This window comes from Oncorhynchus masou, chromosome 28, assembly GCF_036934945.1.
Source record: "Oncorhynchus masou masou isolate Uvic2021 chromosome 28, UVic_Omas_1.1, whole genome shotgun sequence".
In the NCBI taxonomy this organism is placed as follows: domain Eukaryota; kingdom Metazoa; phylum Chordata; class Actinopteri; order Salmoniformes; family Salmonidae; genus Oncorhynchus; species Oncorhynchus masou.
Window position 1 is genome coordinate 67593397 of NC_088239.1, and position 23855 is coordinate 67617251.

The window sequence follows — 23855 nt, forward strand, 5'->3', positions numbered from 1 at the left end:
TCTGTTCCTCAGCATCTTAATCTCAGCTGGAGTTTACACCCCCAATCAGGGCTACAGTTCAGCTGTAGTTGAACCAGATTACAGTCTAATATGCATAAAGTAGGGCACAGCCAGGGTGAACTTGACTGCTACATGAGGGTAGGCTGTTCATGCAATACCATATAACACCATCCTAGATATCAACCATTAAGAATATAGTTTGTAGATGGTGAGGAACTAATTGGTCAACCAATTCCATTCATACTGAACAAAAATAAAATGTAATTTACGATTTGGCTGAGTTACATTTCCTAAGGTACGGGCGGCAGGTACCCTAGTGGTTAGAGTGTTGGACTAGTAACCAGAAGGCTGCAAGATCAAATCCCTGAGCTGACAAGGTAAACATCTGTCGTTCTGCCCCTGAACAAGGCATTTAACCCACTTTTCCTCGGCCGTCATTGTAAATAGTTCATTTCACTGATTTTAAATAAATTAAGTTCCCAATCTATTGAGATCACATGACTGGGCAGGGGTGCAGCCATGGTTGGGAATAAACCCACCCAATCAGAATTAATTTCCCCCCCACAAAAAGGGCTTTATATTACAGAAAGATATCCTCAGCACCCTCCCACAGTTGAAGCCAGATTGAGGTCCTGTGCTGCTGGTGTGGTTACGAGGTCTGCGTTTGGAGGTCCTGGCCAAGATGGCGAGGACTAAATCATTACGCAGACATGAAACTACAAGTCATCTAGTAAAAACCATGGAAATTACAACAGAAAATTAACATTGACCGGTCAAGGAATCAGCCTGATTAATCAGGACAAGTTCTTCCAGTTTTAAACTATTTAGGAGTTCCAAGCCGATGGCACAGAGTACATAAACCTTAACCAATTTCAGTTCAGACATGTGGAACAGTTAGCAGGATGAAGTCCTGTGAACTAAGAGTACCCACCACAGTAACAGCTCTGGACATTCCTGCAGTCAGCGTGCCAATTGAACACTCCCTCAGCTTGAGACGTGGCCTTTTGTCCCCCGCACAAGACGCCCCTCTGTAATGATCATGCCATTTAATCAGCTTCTTGATATGCGACACCGGTCAGGTGGATTATTATCTTGGCAAAGGAGAAAAGCTCCCTGACATGGACAAACAAATTTGTACACAGAAAAAGTGTATGTAACATTTCTGGGATTTTTTAAAATTTCAGCTCATGAAACAAAGGACCACTTAACATGTTACATGTATATTTTGTTCAGTGTAGTTTAATGTACACTGATTAGTACCACAAGGACAAAACTCTTTCAAACGATTTACAAAGCACTGACATGTACAGGATAAACAGCCTTAGATTAAATCAATTGATCCATGCAAGAATGAACAGGTAGATAGAAACCCAACAGTTGATTGACAGAACCTTTAGCCAAACAGAACTGCAACAGACTCTTTGGGCAGCACCTGAAACACATTAACTGGTTTAGTCATTCAGTACAGGCAATCTGCAAATTCAGCGGTCATGTCACACTACACCCTTCAGGTACCAAGGGGTTCTTAGTCCCTTTCCCCTAATGGTTGTTAGTAATCTGGGGGAGGTTAACCCCAAGTCAGTGTCAGACTTCATATGCCATTTAACTGACACTTCATCCAACGCAACCTACTCATGCATATGACCCCAGGAATGGCTATGCGCTAACAAACGATACAGAGGATTACTCAGGGCTCAGCATTACTGCCCTGAGGTAGTCACTTACCCTGGATCACTTTCCCCTGCCTCTTCCCTTTCCCTGAAACACAGAGGGCCATTTTAAACCAGACCAGCCATGATTCCAACAGGAGGCCAGAAGATTGTTCTGCGTCCCATGGCACTACATAGGGAACAATTTGGGACGAAGCCAGAGCCTCAGACCAGGAAAGTCAATCAGGGTATAATATTTAAGGCATAGTAAATAAAGTACCTTTTTAGGAGGGTTCTCATCATCTGATGCAGGTCTGGAAGGAGAGAGGATAGTTGGTGGTAAGTGAACAGCAACAATTAGATTTCAGTAAATCACAAATGGATTAAAAAGCATTTATGTTGATCACTTACTCATCTGCTTCCTCTGGCTTCTTTCTCTGGAAGACAGGAATAACATTAGCCTGGTCCCAGATGTGTGCTTTACCAATACCATCTCATTGTGAAGCAAAGTTTGGATTTGACAACTGACAAGGAATAAGATTAATTTATATGTAGATTAGAGCAAACTAGGATCTGTGTGTGGCTGGATTTCGTAGTTGTCCATATGCATGTTGAAAATGTGACAACTTAAGTATAAAATCATTCAAAAATCAACATGTTGGAGTTTGATATAAAACAGGTCCTTACTTTGCCTGCAACATTTGCATTCTTGGCTGTTGCTTTCTTAGCAGGCTTCACAGGAGACTCAATATCTTCCTCCTCCTCCTCCTCCTCTTCCTCCATCTCCTCATCAACACTATCTATTCCCGAGAAGTCATCATCCACTGGAAAGCAACAGGAGTTAAATGACAGTGACATTAGAAAGGCCTGTAGTTTATGGCTGTCAAAACCATCAACATTATGCAATATTCTGTTCCAACATATCCAATTCCACTGACCAGCTGCTCCTCAGGACTTTGATTAGCTGAATGACATTACAGTAAGGCTAGGGCCACTTGTTTTTTACAGTTAACCGCCATCATCCCTGCTCCCTAAACCCCTACTTACAGGCCACGTGTTCCCCACAGATGTAGACCGGTCCAGCGCCACTCCTCAGCTGAAAGGTTACAGGAGGGTGCAGGTCTATCCCACACAGATTGACCTGGAGAGAACAATACACAGAATCATGACATTCAGTGTTGATATTCAAACTGACAGAACCAGGCACCCAGCTAGGTTAGGCCTATAACCACTAGTGATTACTTCCCCAGGCCCATTCCTCAACTGATTTGGGTTAACCTTCATTAGCCAGGTAGGTCTAGGTCATTGGGAAGACTCCTTCAAACAGCCTGGTTGGCCAAGTCCTACAGTTCTCTTGTATTGAGGCAGAGTTCAGTTCGTATAACTGGTCACAGAATTTACTAGTAACATTGAGTTGCCACATGTCCTGTACAACAACTGCAATACTTCCACAGGGCGCTGAAATTCACACTTTAAATACACAGAATACAACCAAACTTTATCATTGTGTTCCTCAACTCAACGCAGATGTGCCAATTTAATCAGTCAGGGCTATCCAGGATCAGCAGCTGTACAGGACACATGTAGATAACGGTAATTGTTTTCAATTGATATTGTACCAGAATCAACTAATGGCGACTCTTGCTAGCAAATCCCACAATTATCAAAACTCACCTCTGCATCGATAGAGAACGCCAAGTAGTCAGGCTGCCACATTAGAACAAATTGGGACAACTTGCCGTGGGCATGCCGTTGGCGTGCAGGGTAGCCACGGGTATGCCCTTGCCGTTATCTGGTTCTCCGGTAATTAACGCCACGATGTTCAACTCTTCTTTGGCGCCTGCGCCCAGACACATCTGCCAGGGACAAGTCAGGTACTTGAAAACGCACTAATGAAGTTATTAAAATTGCGTTCCAGATTGTTTTACTGCAGTCATACTACCCAAATTAACATTTCAAATGTCATCACGTGATGGTAATATTCTGACCTGTGCAGTAAAGCTGCAATAAAGATGACCAGTCAGTCTACTTCAAATATTCTCCAAGGGGACTTACAGTTCTCAGCGCGAGTTGATGTTGGTGGTTTGTCTCATCTGTTTTGAATGTTCCCTCTTTCTTTGACTCGCTGAGTTCACAACCTACCAAACAGAATAAAGATATGCCTACAGATTTAGTCCAGCTGTTATTTTTTGGGCACTATGGGAACAGTTTCTAGTCAAACATAACCTACCCCACAGCGTAGACAGTGGCTTTTCCAGTTTGTTCATGTTTCACAAATTTGAGATCAGGTTCTGGAAAAAACACAAGCGAGGTATCAGCACATTGAATGTGCAACTATTGGAGTAGTGGAAAGAAAAAGTAGCTATATTTGAGTGTTTTAGGCCTACATTATCAAAACCGAGGAATATCGGCATCAAAGGCTAGATTTGTTAAAATGCTTACCGAAGGACTGGAACTTCAGACTGGTCCTGGATAGATGGAGAAAGTTTAAAAAAAAACTGAACTCACACAACTGGACTATAAAGAAGATGGAAAGACAGGTGATGCCAATTAAGAGGCCAGCGCTACATCTGATTGATTCGTTAATGAAGGGCATGACCCATTCCAGAGCAGAGGTACTGATTGGAGAAGAGTTCATGCCACTCAGGTTTCAGGTTTTTGGATGGAAAACTCTGGTGAGTAGTAGGATAGGAGTTGTGAGTGACTGTGTGTCGGCGACTGCGTGTAGGCTACTGTGTAATGTAGGCTTATACAGAAGTAGTGAGTGACTGTGTAGTGTACTATGTAGGCTTAGTAAGTGTGGTGTAGTGAGTAGGGATGAGTTTTAACGATGATGTTGTTAACATAGAATGCAAGCAGTTTGTGGTTGTGTGAGAGCCTCAGTTCTTATATTCTCTTTCTCGCTCTTTGTGTGTGTGTTCTGCAGATGGCTGTGTGATGTATATTTAATGCAACCCTGTGGGCTCGGATCACTGCAGTCAGTGGAGAACAGAGTGAAGAGAACATGAACCGAGTGTGTGACCGCCGCAAACCCTTAGGGGGAACACACACTCTCATTTGTGCATACACTAGGGGTGTCCCCAGGGGTGTCCCCACCTAAAACAAATATTGTTCGACTGAAAGTCGTCTGTTCTTTCAACCAATCAATTAGTCAACTTGTTAAAACGTGTATTTTTCCATATATCAGGGGTGCAACTTTGGTTTTAGAAGTGGGGGGACATACATTTATTTATTTATTTTTATTCTCCAGTCAGATAAACACTTCAAACAGCTTACGCAACCTCTCGGAGGCAACCGCATGGTCATTAAGCACACCGTTGCCTCGTTTTGTTTGACATTCCAATTATAAAACTGGGGGTGACAAATATGCAATCTCAGAATGTGGGGGCAATATGATAAATAGACACACCCTATGCGTTTTACTAAAATAAACTATATACATTAAGCTTGTCTGATGCTTTAAACTCACTGTTTGATGAAATAAGTCGCAAATGACTCAAGAGGGAGCCAGAGATTAAGATCCTGTCCTGACCATCCTCCTCCCGCTCCTACTGGTTTTCGTAGATTTTCGTAGATTCTGCCGCTACTCTCCTGAGGTTTCCGGTAATAGGCTACATGAGGAGTCTGCAAACTTTATCATGTGGAATGCCATTTCTACCAATCTGGGTGCCAGTTATTGTTTTCACATACACATTTTCATGGAACAGTTTTGTTTAATTTATTGTCATGTGGTTAATCAAAACTCTATCCCAATCTAAATGAAAATTATACAAACCTAAAAAGTTACTTCTATTGCCATCGCCAGCTATGTAAACATAGCCTAGATAAAGCCAACAAATAAAAACATTGCAGCCTAAAAGGTAGACAATATTGTGATAAAAATAAATATCCTATAAATCACATTGTCTGCAACAAACTTGAAACATTGTATCAACTATAAACTAGGTCTGGCCTAAAGCTTTTTGCAACATAGGAGACATTCTGGGCCCTCAGAATTCCCCACACGACTGATCTCAGGACAGAGACAGCTGTAGGCTATTTGCACAAGGGATAAGAATCATGTAATCAGGTAGGCCTATTTTATGATGTTTCCACTGGATCAGAGCATTACATTTTTCCCTTTCACGCTGAGTGGTTATCGAAAGGGAGAGAGCTGGAAAGATTTTTCAAATATGAATTATTGTCATTCTAAATTGCATCTAAAAACAGACTTTGAAGGCTTTCTGTTTGAGGTCTACAGGTGGTGCATTAAGCCAATCAGAAATACTACTAGATCCCCAAATGGGCACATTTATAGGGCTACATTTGCAAGTAGGCCAGGTAGCCTATTGGCCTACTTCTATGTGTAATCAGGTCCTTACTCAGCATTAACAGGGGCGCTCCAAACCAAAGACAATGAATAAATTGACAAAACTCTTAAATGGAATGAAATATACCAAAACTTGTTTCTCACAAGTGTAACATAGAATGTGCACTCTGCAAACAGTGTCCAATCACTCCAACAATAAGAACAGTAAAAGACTGGAATAATAACATATTGAATACATTAACAAAGATTACCGTAACCAAACAAACATTGTAGATCAGAAACGATTGGAATTAACGGTACATGTACTACTGGTGTTATATGTACAGTAATGGGGAATTGATAGACACTAACTATCAAATACAAACAATTTACACAATGAAGTTCTGAAACAATGAATGTACAGAAACTGGTGGGACAGAGCGCATTCTGGAGAGAGATGTGCATGGTGCAGCCACACTCCCCGTCTTATTGGACTGTGCCATCCCAGAGGCCTCCGCAATGGATTAGTTTACTGAGATGGGTGCGAATAAGACCAGTGTCTCATGTGCCATCAAAACATATATGTATTCGCTTCTGCTCGACAAAAATAAATCTTGGTCGACCAACAGCTTATCGACTAAACAATCAACCAGTCGAATAATTGGAGTCAGCCCTAAGAAAAAACACTTGCTCCCATAAAGAGTACCATTTTGGCTTTGGGGAAGAGAGCCGAGTGGAAAACGATGGAAGGATGAGAGATGCGTCTATATAATGAAAGAGAGAAAGGGTTGGCCATTGAAAATAAGTGTGTTTCATAAAAACTTCAACAACAATGTAGCACGACAACCATGTTCCAGGCTTACTGAAACACAAGCCTACATAACAGCTGCCCATTTTACATGACAGATGAGTACAATATCTCTTCCCTTGATTACAATGCTGGCTCATACACTGACTATACAAAAGTATGCACTTTCCATGACAGACTGACCAGGTGAAAGCTATGATCACTTATTGATGTTACATCCACTTCAATCAGTGTAGATGAAGGGGAGGAGATGGGTTAAAGAAGGATTTCTAAGCCTTGAGACAATTGAGACATGGATTGTGTATGTGTGCCATTCAGAGGGTGAATGGGCAAGACAAAAATGTACGTGCCTTTAAACGAGGTATGGAAGTAGGTGCCAGGTGCACCAGTTTGTGTCAAGAACTGCAACGCTGCTGGGTGTGTATCAAGAATGGTCACCCATCCAAAGGACATCCAGCCAACTTGACACAACTGTGGGAAGCGTTTGAGTCAACATGGGCCAGCATCCCTGTGGAATGCTTTCGACACCTGTAGAGTCCATGCCTCTAAATAATTGAGGCTGTTCTAAGGGCAAATATACTCCGTGTATTTCTCCCATACTATTCAGACATAAATACAGTCCTTCAGTAAAATATACATTTCAGGATGATGTGGAAGGTTTCAGATGATTATGGAGCTGATTGTGTTCCTGATGACTGGTTGCTTGACCATTGAATTTGACCATTTTAATGACAGCAATGTATTGACTGAAAACAAATTAAACTGGTGAGTGTGAGAGGCTGAGGCTGAAATCACTGTAATGTTAATGTGAGATACAGAGCTATAGAATTACAGTAGACTTAATAAAATGACCTGCCCACAGATATGTGTGTGTTGGTACACCAATGGAAATGATCATTGCTGCATGTGTAGAACACTCCACTGAACCATGGGAGTCAACCATGGGAGACATGGAGTGACTGAGTCCCAACACTAATTATGTTGGAATGCATGAAACCTAACCATGGTCTCTTTATGATAGAAACCTTCAAAATAAGGTGTGCTACACACACACAGTGCTACACACACAGTGCCACACACACACAGTGCCACACACACACAGGGCTACACACACACAGTGCTACACACACAGCGCTACACACACAGCACTGCACACACACTGCACTACACACACACAGCGCTACACACACAGCACTACACACACACTGTGCTACACACACAGTGCGACATACACACACACACACACACACACACACAGTGCTACACACACACACAGCACTACACACACACAGCGCTATACACACACAGCACTACACACACACAGCGCTATACACACACAGCACTACACACACAGCGCTACACACACACAGTGCTACACACACACAGCACTACACACACACAGTACTACACACACACAGTGCTACACACACACACATAGCACTACACACACACATAGCACTACACACACACAGTGCTACACACACACACACCACTACACACACACAGTGCATCACACACACATGTACACACACAAAACGAGGCAACGGTGGGCTTTATGACCATGCGGACGCCTCCGAGAGGTTGCATAGTCTGTTTGGAGTGTTTATCCGACTGGAGAATAAAATAATAATAATAATGTATGTCCCCCCCACTTCTAAAACCAAAGTTGCACCCCTGAAAATATGGAAAAATACACGTTTTAACCAAGTTGATCAATTGATTGGTTGAAAGAACAGACGACTTTCAGTCGAACAAGATTTGTTTTAGGTGGGGACACCCCTAGTTTTTGCACAAATGAGAGTGTGTGTTCTACACACAGTGCTACACACACACACCAATACACACACACAGTGCTACACACACACACCACTACATACACACAGTGCTACACACATACATGTACACACAGGCACACACTTAAGCCCCTCATTAGGGCATGGATGAGTGTGTGTGGGATGAGAAGGACTCAGGGATATACATGAAAAATAAAGAGAGTGAAAGGAAACGGAGAAGGAGCTATGCATTCTGATGTTCATGTGTTTATGTGTGTGTGTGTGTGTGTGTGTGTGTGTGTGTGTGTCTCAGTACCCAGAGGAGTTCATTGAATCAATACGACTAGAGGATGACCTACAGTAATACCATATTACACATATTAATGTGTGTGTGTGTGTGTGTGTGTGTGTGTGTGTGTGTGTGTGTGTGTGTGTGTGTGTGTGTGTGTGTGTGTGTGTGTGTGTGTACGTGTATGTATGTATGTCTGTATGTGTGTATGTGTGTGCATATCTGTGTGTATGTATGTCTGTATGTGTGTATGTACGTCTGTGTGTGTATATCTGTATGTATGTGTGTGTGTGTGTGTATGTATGTATGTATGTATGTATGTGTGTGTGTGTGTGTGTGTGTGTGTGTGTGTGTGTACACATATAAACATACCACGTACACATAAACATACAAGCACACACAAACATAGACACACACACATACACACAGCTGAAATGGTACAGTACTACTGTATGAGATGGTAAGACTGTGTGGGTCTATGATCGTCACTGAGCTCACCTCACTGCAGAGGCTTATCCCCCCTCTCTCTTCCCCATACACACACGTGCCTCAAAAGCACATCTCTCCTCTCTGATGCCTTCCTCCTCACTAAACGAGGATAGAGTGAGTGAGAAGGGAGATGGAGAGAGGGAGGCAGAAAGAGAGGGAGGCAGGAAGAGAGAGAGACGGGGAGATAATAAAAGTAGGGAGAGGGAAAGTAATGGTGGGTGGGGAAAAGCCAGGAGGTGAGTACTGAGAGATCTCCCAATAATACTGATCATATCTTCTCTCCATACTCCATAGCTCTATCTGCTCTCTCTTCCTTTATTATCAGGGATGGAGAGAACACTGTGGTATTGCTTATCGTCTTAGATGTTTTACAATAAGAGAAGGAACAGAAGCACTGAAGCTTTACTGTATTTACAGTACATTCGGAAAGTATTCAGACCGCTTGACTCGTCCCACATTTTGTTACATTACAGCCTTATTCTAAAATGGATTACATCGTTTTTTCCTCTCATCAATCTACACACAATACCCCATAATGACAAAAGCAAAAACAGGCTTTTAGAAATGTTTGCAAATATATATAGAACAGTACTTTGTTGAATCACCATTGGCAGCGATTACAGCCTAGAGTCTTCTTGGGTATGACATTGCAAGCTTGGCACACCTGTATATTGGCAGGTTCTCCCATTCTTCTCTGTAGATCCTCTCAAGCTCTGTCAGGTTGGATGGGGAGCGTCACTGCACATCTATTTTCAGGTATCTCCACAGCTATTTCCAGGTCTTTCCAGAAATGTTCAATCAGGTTCAAGTCCGGGCTCTAGCTGGGCCATTCAAGGACATTAAGAGACTTGTCCCGAAGCCACTCCTGCATTGTCTTTGCTGTGTGCTTAGGGTTGTTGTCCTGTTTGAAGGTGAACCTTTGCCCCAGTCTGAGGTCCTGAGCGCTCTGGAGCAGGTTTTCATCAATCTCTGCTCCGTTCATCTTTCCCTTGATCCTGACTTGTCTCCCAGTCCCTGCCGGTGAAAAACATCCCCACAGCATGATGCTGCCACCACCATGCTTCGCCGTAGGGATGGAGCCAGGTTTCCTCCAGATGTGACTTGACATTCAGGCCAAAGAGTTCAATCTTGATTTCATCAGACCAGAGAATCTTGTTTCTTGTGGTCTGAGAGTCTTTATGTGGTCTGAGAGTCTTTATCCAAGTGGGCTGTCACGTGCCTTTTACTGAGGAGTGGCTCCCATCTGGCCACTCTACCATAGAGGCCTAATTGGTGGAGTGCTGCAGAGATGGTTGTCCTTCTAGAAGGTTCTCCCATCTCCACAGAGGAACTCTGGAGCCCTGTCAGAGTGACCATTGGGTTCTTGGTCACTTCCCTGACCAAGGCCCTTCCCCACCTGATTGCTCAGGTGGCCAGGCAGCCAGCTCTAGGAAGAGTCTTGGTGGTTCCAAACTTCTTCCATTTTAATAATGATGGAAGCCACTGTGTTCTTGGGGTACCTTCAATGCTGTAGGCATATTTTGGTACCCTTCCCCAGATCTGTGCCTCAACACAATCCTGTCTCGGAGCTCTACGGACAATTCCTTCAACCTCACGGTTTGGTTTTTGCTCTGACATGCATTGTCAACCGTGGGACCTTATATAGACAGTTGTGTGCCTTTCCAAATCATGTCCAATCAATTGAATTTACCACAGCTGTAGAAACATCTCACGGATGATCAATGGAAACAGAATGCACCTGAGCTCAATTTTGAGTCTCATAGCAAAGGGTCTGAATAATTATGTAAATACGGTATTCCTCTTTTTTATTTTTAATAAATATGCAAAAATGTCAAAAAACCTGTTTTCACTTCATCATTATGGGGTATTGTGCGTAGATTGATGAGGAAAATGTTTTATTTAATTCATTTCAGAATAAGGCTGTAACTTAACAACGTGAAAAAAGTGACCTATCAAAGGTCTTTCGACTTTATATCCACTAACCAATGCATTTTTATTAATAGGTCAACTTGGCCACCAGAGGGATATTTTAAACCTCCAAATTCAAGGTTTACTTTTGTTCAACCTAAAACATCTATGTGATGACGTTGAATCAATGCTGGAAACGGATTTGATTTGCCAAAAGTCATCAACATCAGGGCATTTAGTCTTTTGACCTAAATCCAATGAGTTGTTGTACATCTAAGTGTAGCCTACACGTCTATGCAATATATGTAGGTCTAATCCCCTTGATTATTAGCCGTGTACTTGTCTACAAGGCTGAAGAAATATGCTGCTCCTCATTAAATGCAGGCTCTTCTTAACCTTCATTTTCCATCTTGTGCCTGCACTTCCCTTCGCAAACACCAACACTGTGAGATATTAGTCCAGTTAACATTTTGCATTTGTTTTATTAACTTTGATTAACAGATGGTGCCGTTTGACTTCTGTTATGTATGCTTTCATGGAAAAGCGTTTGAACACATCCAACTATGTCAACATTTGTAATTGGCTGATGCAGAATTTGTTACCTAACATGATCACTACTTCCTGGTCACGTTAGCATAGGGCTAAATGTGCCAGGTTATGTAATGGGAATAGCTAACCTGTAGCCTTTCATCACATGCAACTATGTCAATGATTTGGCTAATCGGCATTTTGAGACAGAACATTTTCGCAAGTATGGACCCATAGGACAATACCTATATGTCATTACCGGATAATGTTTGAATCTCTCTCTTTCTCTCTCTCTCTTCGTTTTGATCCATAATATTCTCAAGGTAAAAGTATGGTAAAACTGGATCCATTTCTGATCCCCCCTGTATCTCTCCCTGAAGTGTGCACTGTATTGGTGTGGAGACCGAGCGTCTACCATGTGTCTTACAGACTGATCCAATGCTTTTAGGAGGAGTGAGGAGGAGTCAACAAGTGCACACTTCAGGGAGAAGTGGGAGAATGGTAATTGGGTCTAGGTGGAGAAGAGAGGAGAGGAGGATGTCTCGGTGTTACCGATGTGATGATTAATATGTAAATCTTTCAGCCCTGTCACTGTGTAGGACATGACCGGCTCAGTGCTGGGTATCGTGTGTGTGTGTGTGTGTGTGTGTGTGTGTGTGTGTGTGTGTGTGTGTGTGTGTGTGTGTGTGCGTGTGTGTGTGTGTGTACGAGAAAGAGAGAGGGAAGAATGGGGGGACTGCCACAAAGCTCCTCTTCATCCAGAGTTTGTAGATTCCTGTCCTTCCCTTCCCACTCTGTTGCTTCCTTAGTGTATGTGTGTGTGTGTGTGTGTGTGTGTGTGTGTGTGTGTGTGTGTGTGTGTGTGTGTGTGTGTGTGTGTGTGTGTGTGTGTGTGTGTGTGTGTGTGTGTGTGTGTGTGTGAGTGTGTGTACGCATGCAGTGGTGAACACTACACAGCACAATCCTCTTTCAGGCTCAGACAGCTCCTTAGACCTCAACTGACTCTCTCTCTGTCTATCACACACACACGCACACACAGACACACACACACACTGCGTGTGACGGTTGTTGTGATAGGGGACTAGCAGAGGACAGACGGAAAGGGGCAGCTTTTGTTGTCCTTAATGAGGCATCTAGTTGTGTAACTCAATAATAAACCTCAACACTTTCTATCCATCTATCCATCTAAACCTCAAAACTTTCTATCATTCTAAACCACAACACTGTCTATCAATCTAAACACCAACTCTTTCTATCTATCTAAACTCCAAAACGTTATATTTATCTAAACCCCAACAATGTCTATCTGTGTATCTAAACCTCAACCATGTCTATCTATCTGTGTATCTAAACCCCAACAATGTCTATCTATCTGTGTACCTAAACCCCAACAATGTCTATCTATCTAAACTCCAAAACATTCTATCTAAACTCCAACACTTTCTATCTCTCTAAACTCCAACATGTTTTATCTATCTATCTATCTATCTATCTATCTATCTATCTATCTATCTATCTATCTATCTATCTATCTATCTATCTATCTATCTATCTATCTATCTATCTATATGGGGCGGCAGGGTAGCCTAGTGGCTAGAGCGTTGGACTAGTAACCGGAAGGTCGCAAGTTCAAACCACCGAGCTACAAATCTGTTGTTCTTCCCCTGAACAGGCAGTTAACCCACTGTTCCTAGGCAGTCATTGAAAATAAGAAATACAAATAAATCTATCTGTCTAAACCCCAACACTTTCCATCTATCTAAACTCCAACACTGTCCATCTATCTAAACCCCAACACTTTCTATCTCTTTATCTAGCCCCAACACCTATCGATCTAAACCCCAACACTTTCTATATCTCTCTATATAAACTTTCTATCTCTTTATCTAGCCCCAACACCTATCTATCTAAACCCCAAACACTTTCTGTCTAGTTCTCCCTCTATTCTTTTAAACAGTGTAATATGGAGATACTTTCTTTCTTCCCCTCCTTTTCTGTATTCCTCTGCTCATGTTTTCCATTCTGTCATTTCAGATGTACAACAGGGCATCGCCATGGATACGGGCATCTGCTGTGTGAATGCAGAGGGGTTGAGGACTGTTGCACACACACACACACACACACACACACACACACACACACACACACACACACACACACAATGTGTAACCACAATCAGCGGTCTCCGGCAGCAGTTTTAATTCCTAATTATTGACAAAGGCAGGCACTAACATGGGCTGTTGATAGATTCAACCCCTGTGATGGATGAAAAGTCCCTACTTTTAACTTGAGTCAACTTTTTGTAATTTTAGTGCACATTTATTTTGCGCGCGATTAATCGCATTGTTTGAAAGCGCTCAAAATATACTGACAACATTGAAAATACATACTCTATACAGCTAAAAACAACAATGTGAGGGCAAAACAGGTTGACATCGAGGTTAAAGAAAGTGTGCTTTATCAATTTACCAGATTTTGCTTACTCTTACTTTGTACAAAATCAAAAAATCTATATTATTGTAATGCTTTTTGTATACAAATCTTAAAGGTGCACTGAGCAGAAATCGCTCCGCCATTTCTTGGTTGCAAAAATTGTAATAGTTTGCCTAATTTCAGTTTATGTGCAAAAGTATAGCAAGTATAGCGTAGGAATCATTGTACCATATAGATTTGCCATAACCCAAAATATTTTATTTTCAGCTGTTTGAAGCTGGTGTACAAAACAAAAAGTAAAAGATGCTAAAAGTACATTTAAGAACAGGAAGCATAGAAATTGTGCACATAGAACAGATCTGTCGCTTATTAGACCTGCTTTCAATTAGAATGATAGCTCTATTACTCACATTTCTATGAGAATTGGGTCGTGGCCCAAAAAGTTACATATTGCAGTTTGAAATGAAAGCTCAATCTGAGCAAATTATGAATTTGCAATTAATCGGGATTAATCACAGCAAATCCTCCTATTAAATGGAGTACATCATTTTGTCATTTATCCTCTCTAATGAAAAGACAATAAATACAGTGCCTTGCGAAAGTATTCGGCCCCCTTGAACTTTGCGACCTTTTGCCACATTTCAGGCTTCAAACATAAAGATATAAAACTGTATTTTTTTGTGAAGAATCAACAACAAGTGGGACACAATCATGAAGTGGAACGACATTTATTGGATATTTCAAACTTTTTTAACAAATGAAAAACTGAAAAATTGGGCGTGCAAAATTATTCAGCCCCCTTAAGTCAGTACTTTGTAGCGCCACCTTTTGCTGCGATTACAGCTGTAAGTCGCTTGGGGTATGTCTATCAGTTTTGCACATCGAGAGACTGAAATTTTTTTCCCATTCCTCCTTGCAAAACAGCTCGAGCTCAGTGAGGTTGGATGGAGAGCATTTGTGAACAGCAGTTTTCAGTTCTTTCCACAGATTCTCGATTGGATTCAGGTCTGGACTTTGACTTGGCCATTCTAACACCTGGATATGTTTATTTTTTAACCATTCCATTGTAGATTTTGCTTTATGTTTTGGATCATTGTCTTGTTGGAAGACAAATCTCCGTCCCAGTCTCAGGTCTTTTGCAGACTCCATCATGTTTTCTTCCAGAATGGTCCTGTATTTGGCTCCATCCATCTTCCCATCAATTTTAACCATCTTCCCTGTCCCTGCTGAAGAAAAGCAGGCCCAAACCATGATGCTGCCACCACCATGTTTGACAGTGGGGATGGTGTGTTCAGGGTGATGAGCTGTGTTGCTTTTACGCCAAACATAACGTTTTGCATTGTTGCCAAAAAGTTCAATTTTGGTTTCATCTGACCAGAGCACCTTCTTCCACATATTTGGTGTGTCTCCCAGGTGGCTTGTGGCAAACTTTAAACAACACTTTTTATGGATACCTTTAAGAAATGGCTTTCTTCATGCCACTCTTCCATAAAGGCCAGATTTGTGCAATATACGACTGATTGTTGTCCTATGGACAGAGTCTCCCACCTCAGCTGTAGATCTGTGCAGTTCATCCAGAATGATCATGGGCCTCTTGGCTGCATCTCTGATCAGTCTTCTCCTTGTATGAGCTGAAAGTTTAGAGGGACGGCCAGGTCTTGGTAGATTTGCAGTGGTCTGATACTCCTTCCATTTCAATATTATCGCTTGCACAGTGCTCCTTGGGATGTTTAAAGCTTGGGAAATCTTTTTGTATCCAAATCCGGCTTTAAACTTCTTCACAACAGTATCTCGGACCTGCCCGGTGTGTTCCTTGTTCTTCATGATGCTCTCTGCGCTTTTAACGGACCTCTGAGACTATCACAGTGCAGGTGCATTTATACGGAGACTTGATTACACGCAGGTGGATTGTATTTATCATCATTAGTCATTTAGGTCAACATTGGATCATTCAGAGATCCTCACTGAACTTCTGGAGAGAGTTTGCTGCACTGAAAGTAAAGGGGCTGAATAATTTTGCACGCCCAATTTTTCAGTTTTTGGTATGTTAAAAAAGTTTGAAATATCCAATAAATGTCGTTCCACTTCATGATTGTGTCCCACTTGTTGTTGATTCTTCACAAAAAAATACAGTTTTATATCTTTATGTTTGAAGCCTGAAATGTGGCAAAAGTTTGCAAAGTTCAAGGGGCCGAATACTTTCGCAAGGCACTGTAAACATTTGCACTGAATATAGCTTTACTTCTGTTTGGAATTTGAAGCCAGGACATATCTTTAAATGTAGACTATGGACTATTTATCTGTCATTACAGGCCTTTAATGCCAGGTATGTGGGTGTGTGCGTGTGTGTGTTTGAGAAAGAGAGAGAGGCATGCAGATTGGTACTGAGAGGGAGGAGAGAGAGATCAGGGCAGAAGCGGAAGAAGAGACCCAGCAGATTGCGGGGTTCGGGCGAGAGAGGCATGACATACGGACCGCAGAGAAACCCACCACACTGACCCTCACAGTGCGCCTTGAGGAGGAAAACAAGCAGCGCGTCACATCTAGAAGATCCCTGCTGCGCGAGCACAACTGTCGCGGTGCAGATCGAACGTCGACCACCACCCAACTATTCTCCTCGTGCATCTCCCGTTAGCAGTTCTCTCTGGACGGACCGGCTCTGCCTGGCTGTGTGGAGCCATGCCACCATGCCGTTACCGAATCGGTGCCCTGCCAGTGCTGCTCTGTCTCTGTATCGGTATGATTTGGTCCGGCGTCGCGGCAGAAACACAAGGTAACGATGCTGAGTTTAACTTTCTGACTGGTGTGTGCGCGCGCGTTTTTGCCCGAAGCGCCTAACACATTGGGCTGAGTTGAATGTATGAGGTTACCCCCTGGCTCCTATCCAGCATGAATGACTATCACAACTTTGGTTTGTCTGTTTGTCTATTCTGCTGGTGAAGGCTAAATAGCGTAGGCTACATAAATAAGACTATTCGCGTTTTCCAATTATAGTCATGATACGAATCTTAATTTTAGGGCTGGTATGCTAGTATAATTCCTGTTTTAGCACTTTATATGACATTGGCCATATGATGTGCTTAGACCGTTAGGCTAGAGGGGCTAGACAATATGGTCTAGGAGCTAGACCTAGGCTACTGTTGTTCTGGTCCTGATGATAGAGCTTGTTGTTACAGGCTGTGGAATATCCTACAGTAAATCGTGACGCGTGGGAGAGAGACGGGCACAAATAACACAACACACACGACAATTATCCAATTGTTGTTTTGTCAGAAAAAAAATGTCTAATGCGCTTGCGTTGTGTGTGACAAATCTTATAAAACATGTACTGATTTGTGGGGTTGCAGCAACATGATCTGCACCTCCACAAAGTGTGTGTGTGTGTGTGTGTGTGTGTGTGTGTGTGTGTGTGTGTGTGTGTGTGTGTGTGTGTGTGTGTGTGTGTGTGTGTCAGGCTTTCTATGACCCTCCACAATCCTGCTAACTGATTGTCAGACAGAAATATAGGACTGTTTCTCTGCTGTTGATGTTCTCAATTTAATCTAAATGTTATTACTCTCTCTTGTGCTCTCTCAATTCAATTCAATTCAAGGGCTTTATTGGCATGGGAAACATGTGTTAACATTGCCAAAGCAAGTGAGGTAGATAATATATAAAGTGAATATATAAAGTGAAAAACAATCTCTCTCTCTCTCACTCACTATTTATTTCTCTCTCAGTTCATGGGCTACAGTAATACATTATTGTGTGTTTTGTCTTCAGAGGGGCTATTAGGTATTCCTCTTCATTTGCTGATAGGCTCTGTGTTCTGTAGCCTATAGCTGATATTGTCTTCTAGTCATCACAGACACCCACTGACCTGGCTGCCATGAAACTGGCTCTAATACGTTCATTGTATCACCACACACACTGATTGATGCCCACGCTGCTGTGTGTGTGTGTCTGTGTGTGTGCACGCTGTTTCTGAGAAATTAGCTCTATACTCGTACATTTACAGATATTTTATCGGAAGTATATTGTGTGTTGTTATTAGACCTTGTTACGCCGGTTGACCGTGTCTGTAACGGGCTGGGACACAGAGGTCTGGCCTCGATGACCGCTGGACTCTACAGGGTAGGGAGGACATTAGATGGAAGCTGGCATGTTATTCTCTAGCCAGCACTTCTTTCATCTATTTCTCTCTTCTTCTCTTTCTACTCTTCTCCTGGCATTACATTCGCTCCCACAGTTTCTGTCCTCTTTGCCTCCCCTCTATTATCACCTCCTCCCCTCTCCCCTCCTTTTCTCCCCCTTTTTCCCTTCTCTCTCATACGCCTCTCTCTCCTCTCCCTTCTCTCCTCTCCTCTCCCCTCTCTTACTCCCCTCTCCCGCTTTCATACTCGCCTTTCCCCTCTCTCGTACTCCTTTCCCCTCTCTCATACTCCCCTTTCCCCTCTCTCGTACTCCTTTCCCCTCTCTCATACTCCCCTTTCCCCTCGCTCGTACTCCTTTACCCTCTCTCCTCCCTCCCTCACAACTCTCCTCTCCTCTCCTCTCCTCTCCTCTCATCTCTCATACTACCCTCTCCCCTTTCTCATACTACCATCTCCTCTCTATCATACTCCTCTCCCCTCTCTCTTCCCCCTCTCCTCCCCTCTCCTCCCCTCTCTCCTTTCTCATACTCCCATCTCCCCTCTCTCATACTCCCCTCTTCTCTCTCCTCTCCCCTCTTCTCTCCTCTCCCCTCTTCTCTCCTCACCCCTCTTCTCTCTCATACTCCCCTCTCCTCTCCCTCCTCTCTCATACTCCCCTCTTTCATACTTCCCTCTTCTCTCTCCTCTCTCCTCTCCCTCCTCCCCTCTTCCCTCTCTCCTCTCCCTCTTCCCTCTCTCCTCTCCCCTCTTCTCTCTCCTCTCCCCTCTTCTCTCTCCTCTCCCCCTCCCCTCTTCTCTCTCCTCTTCTCTCTCTCCTCTCCCCTCTTCTCTCTCCTCTCCCCTCTTCTCTCTCCTCTCTCCTCTCCCCTCTCCCCTCTCCCCTCTCCCCTCTTCCCTATCTCCTCTCCCCTCTTCTCTCTCCTCTCCCCTCTTTTCCCTCTTCCCTCTCTCCTCTCCCCTCTTCTCTCTCCTCTCCCCTCTTCTCTCTCCTCTCCCCTCTTTTCCCTCTTCCCTCTCTCCTCTCCCCTCTTCTCTCTCCTCTCCCCTCTCTCTCTCCTCTCCCCTCTCCCCTCTCCCCTCTCCCCTCTTCCCTATCTCCTCTCCCCTCTTCTCTCTCCTCTCCCCTCTTTTCCCTCTTCCCTCTCTCCTCTCCCCTCTTCTCTCTCCTCTCCCCTCTTTTCCCTCTTCCCTCTCTCCTCTCCCCTCTTCTCTCTCCTCTCCCTCTTCCCTCTCTCTTCTCCCCTCTTCTCTCTCCTCTCCCCTCTTCTCTCTCCTCTCCCCCTCCCCTCTTCTCTCTCCTCTTCTCTCTCCTCTCTCCTCTCTCCTCTCCCCTCTTCTCTCTCCTCTCCCCTCTCCCCTCTTCCCTATCTCCTCTCCCCTCTTCTCTCTCCTCTCCCCTCTTTTCCTCTTCCCTCTCTCCTCTCCCCTCTTCTCTCTCCTCTCCACTCTCCTCCCTCTCCTCTCCGTGGCAGGTTGTCTGCTCTCTTCTCTGTAAAACTCACTCATCCATAATTCGTCTTTCTCTTCTCATCAGATCACCTCTTATTTTTCCTCACCATTTTCTCTCATTTGCCAGAGGCCCTCTCTTCACCATAGTATATCATTGACAACTGTGTGTGTGTGTGTGTGTGTGTGTGTGTGTGTGTGTGTGTGTGTGTGTGTGTGTGTGTGTGTGTGTGTCCAGGATGATCAGTTCTGGCTGACTTTGTGGTTGTAGGGATGCTGCTGACACTATTCCACAATAGAAGCAATTAACTGCAGCTTAACTGTGTGGCTGAGCTGCTCTGAACCCAGCCCAATCCGTGCGCCATGTGATTGAACTGTCAGGAGTTTTGTGTTGGGCTGTCTCTTCCCCTGTTTTTTCCTTGCTGCTGTTGTTGTCCTGACTAAGTGTCTGTGCATTGATGTTTCCACAGCTTTAGCCCAGCCTCTACTAGGGTCGGGATGATGACAGAACAGAAGTTTGTATCAGGATAATAACAGTGACATTACTGGTCCCACTGCTCCATATCTGACCGTGTGGATTACACATCCTAGGATTCACACTCTCCTCTCCATGACATGGCATTAAAACTAGTAACTATAGTTTATTTAGTAAATATTTTCTTAGCTCTATTTTCTTAAAGCTGCATTGTTGGTTAAGGGCTTGTAAGTAAGCATTTGACTTGATTTGATGCTGTGGCTTGTCTAGATGTTAAAAAGGACCAGAATGGGCAATAACTACCCTAAGCTATTTTAGCCGTTAAAGTTAGGGGTCAATGGTTAGAATCACATTTATGCACAGTATAAGGTGCAGTAAGCCCATTCTAGCTGGGCCCGGTTTAATACTAACGGTCACCTTAGGGCCAATGGCTGTGAGTTGAGTTTGAGGTTCCAGTTGATTGGCACGATCAGGATAGTTTCCAGCCCAGCTTTTTATACAGCTAATATTTAATCTTCTCTTTGCTTCATCCCTCATCACCATTATCTGAACAGACCCCTCGTCTGTCTACCCTTCATTACAGAGTTCCATTGAAGAGCCTGCCTGGTCCCGTTCCAGAGAATGTATGCGTGTTCGTGTGTGATGATAAGAGAAGGTAGAAGCAATACTCAGAGTGATGCCGATAGCGACGTCTGTCTGGCATAATGTTAAATGCAGTGGCTTGCGATCCACCCCCATTTACATTTTTCCTATTTTGTTGCCTTTCAACCTGGAATTAAAATTGATTTTGGGGGAAGGTTGTATCATTTGATTTACACAACATGCCTACGACTTTGAAGATGCAAAATATTTTTTATCGTGAAACAAACAAGCAATAAGACAAAAAAAAGAAAACTTGAACATACATAACTATTCACCCCCCAATTCAATACATTGTAGAGCCACCTTTTGCAGCAATTACAGCTGCAAGTCTGTTGGGGTATGTCTCTATAAGCTTGGCACATCTAGCTAATGGGATTTTTGCCCATTCTTCAAGTCAAAACTGCTCCAGCACCTTCAAGTTGGATGAGTTCAGCTGCGGTACAGCAATCTTTAAGTCATATCACATACTCTCAATTGGATAGAGTTCTAGGCTTTGACTAGGCCATTCCAAGACATTTAAATGTTTTGCATTAAACCACTCGAGTGTTGCTTGAGCAGTATGATTAGCGTCATTGTCCTGCTGGGAGGTGAACCCCCATCCCAGTCGCAAATCTCTGGAAGGCTGAAACAGGCTTCCCTCAAGAATTTCCCTGTATTTAGTGCCATCCATCATTCCTTCAATTCTGACCAGTTTCCCAGTCCCTGCCGATGAAAAACATCCCCATAGCATGATGCTGCCAACACCACGCTTCACTGTGGGGATGGTACCCTCTGGGTGATGAGAGCTGTTGGGTTTGCGCCAGTCTTTGTGTTTTCCTTGATGGTGTCATGACGTTGGGCTGGGGGTAGGTTTATGACAGTCATAAATACCTCTTCCCCCCTTTTTCCTCTCTCTACCCTACTGATGTGAAATTTAAAAAAGCCTTGGTTAACATAGAGATTCTGGGTACATCAGAAGGTGGGGGTAAACTGAACATATGCGGTGGTACTTAATGAACATGATGTCAGTTCGGTTGTCATCTGGGACATTCTCCTCAATGATAGGAGGACATAAACTCTACAGTGGAAAGTCTACACATCAGAGTTATCGGATTCACATGGAATTGTTGTTCAATTTAAATGTTTGAATATACAATTATTGGTGAAGAGATTAAATGTAATTTTAGCTTCCAAATGAGAGATTTGGGTTTTCATAAGGTTAGCGCTCTCCCTTCCTATATAAAGCCTTGATGAAAATGTAACCTTCTGTTCCAAGTATGTGAGGTCTGAGGCCTCTGCGTTAAAAGGACTAACATGTCAACTACAGAACTAAGCCAACCTCAGCGTGAGCTTTGGTTGCGAATGGTATGAACATTGAACTCTTATTCACTACAGAGGTGATACCTCCTAGCCATTGAGTTAGCAACAGCAGCTGCAAACGTGGGCTAGGAAAGAACAGACAGAGTATTCTGTCTACCAAACAATGACGTTACTACAACGTATCCAATTGACCACCAGAGACGTTCTTCAAAGGACAAAAGACTCGGTTTGGCAACATGGCCTTCCATCTACCACCAACCTACCGAAGCACAGCTCAGAGTAAATATTTATTGCATTATCCTTTTCCAAATGGGCGGTAATTTAGACTGCATAAGATACTGTATTTACGATAGCACAGCTTCTCCCTTTGTCCCTCAGTCTTCCCGCTCTTTCACTCAAACCCAGCCCCTTTTCTTTTGTGTAACCAGCTGTCATATCTGCTCCGTCCGCTAGGGATGTTTTCCTTTATGACGTAATTGGTAATCAAGGTATGATTCATTCTTTGTATATGTAAGTCTGTGTGATTAGTTAGGTATTTAGTAAATGTTAAGGGATTTTTATGAATAATGACTAAATTATGTATACATTGAAATCAGAACTATGACTAAACAGAATACTACTATGTTACTGTATGGATGTATGAATCTTATTATAATCATGATACTGAATGTAATGTGTGTAGTTTTCATTCAGAATTAGAAGGACTGTCTATTCCTTGTTGGAAACGAATGGAGCTATCGTCAGACTGGCTGGAATGCTGTGTTCCTTACAGGACATCCTGTCTCTATCCAGGGAGGGGATAGACCTTGGGCTAGTAGTAGATTATTTAACAGGTGGTAGACAATGTGGGAAGGCTTGTGAACTATACTGCCATTGTATCGGAGTGGAGGAAGGACATTTTAAAACCTATGATGTCGTTTTTAGTGTATAACCTGATGTATATTGTACTATGGGCAGTTCTCTCGAGAATAAACGCTATTGGTTGATGAACATATAGGAATTAATTTCTTTTAACAGTACATAAATAAACCCAATTTTGTATTGCTGATTCAACTTGTTAGTCAGGGTTTGTGTAGATAACCAAGAATTTACAACTTTCAGATGAGACTGAATTAAGGTGACGATGTAAAATATTACTAGGTCTTTAAGAGTTTTTCGGAAGATAACAGCTCTATAACTATTCTTTCGTGGTGCCTGACTCTCTAGTTAATTACATTTACATGATTAGCTCAATCAGGTAATATTAATTACGGAGAAAGGATTTTATAGAATAGCATGTCATATCACTTAATCTGGCATAGCCAAATGGCCCAAAAGCTCAATTTTAGTCTCATCTGACCAGAATACCCCTTCTTCCATATGTTTGGGGAGGTTCCCACATGCCTTTTGGTGAACACCAAACATGTTTGCTTATTTTTCTCTTTAAGCAATGACTCTTTTTCTGGCCACTCTTCCGTAAAGCCCAGCTCTGTGGAGTGTACAGCTTAAAGTGGTCCCATGGACAGATACTCCAATCTCCGCTGTGGAGCTTTGCAGCTCCTTCAGGGTTATTTTTGGTCTCTTTGTTGCCTCTCTGATTAATGCCCTCCTTGCCTGGTCCGTGAGTTTTGGTGGACAGCCCTCTCTTGGCAGGTTTGTTCTGGTGCCATATTCTTTCCATTTTTTAATAATGGATTTAATGGTGCTCTGTGGGATT

At 43.0% G+C, this 23855-nt stretch overlaps 2 protein-coding genes across 2 annotated transcripts in view; one reads left to right on the forward strand and one right to left on the reverse strand.

The window, feature by feature from the left end:
* Window positions 1-1171: 1171 nt before the first annotated feature.
* Window positions 1172-4010, reverse strand: LOC135518139 (nucleoplasmin-like). Its single transcript, XM_064943056.1, has 9 exons — window positions 3880-4010; window positions 3705-3787; window positions 3389-3505; window positions 2697-2790; window positions 2337-2473; window positions 2061-2086; window positions 1930-1963; window positions 1726-1758; window positions 1172-1432 (listed from the first exon to the last, which is right to left on the reverse strand). Exons 1-8 carry the CDS (start codon window positions 3914-3916, stop codon window positions 1732-1734), a joined length of 555 nt encoding a protein of 184 aa, XP_064799128.1. The 5' UTR covers window positions 3917-4010; the 3' UTR covers window positions 1172-1432; window positions 1726-1731.
* Window positions 4011-16567: 12557 nt separating this feature from the next.
* Window positions 16568-23855, forward strand: part of LOC135518137 (seizure 6-like protein) — a 91416-nt gene continuing 84128 nt past the window's right edge. Inside the window, exon 1 of the mRNA XM_064943050.1 lies at window positions 16568-16937. Coding sequence (XP_064799122.1) covers window positions 16844-16937 — 94 coding nt within the window. The 5' untranslated portion in view covers window positions 16568-16843. The remainder of the gene's footprint in view (window positions 16938-23855) is intronic.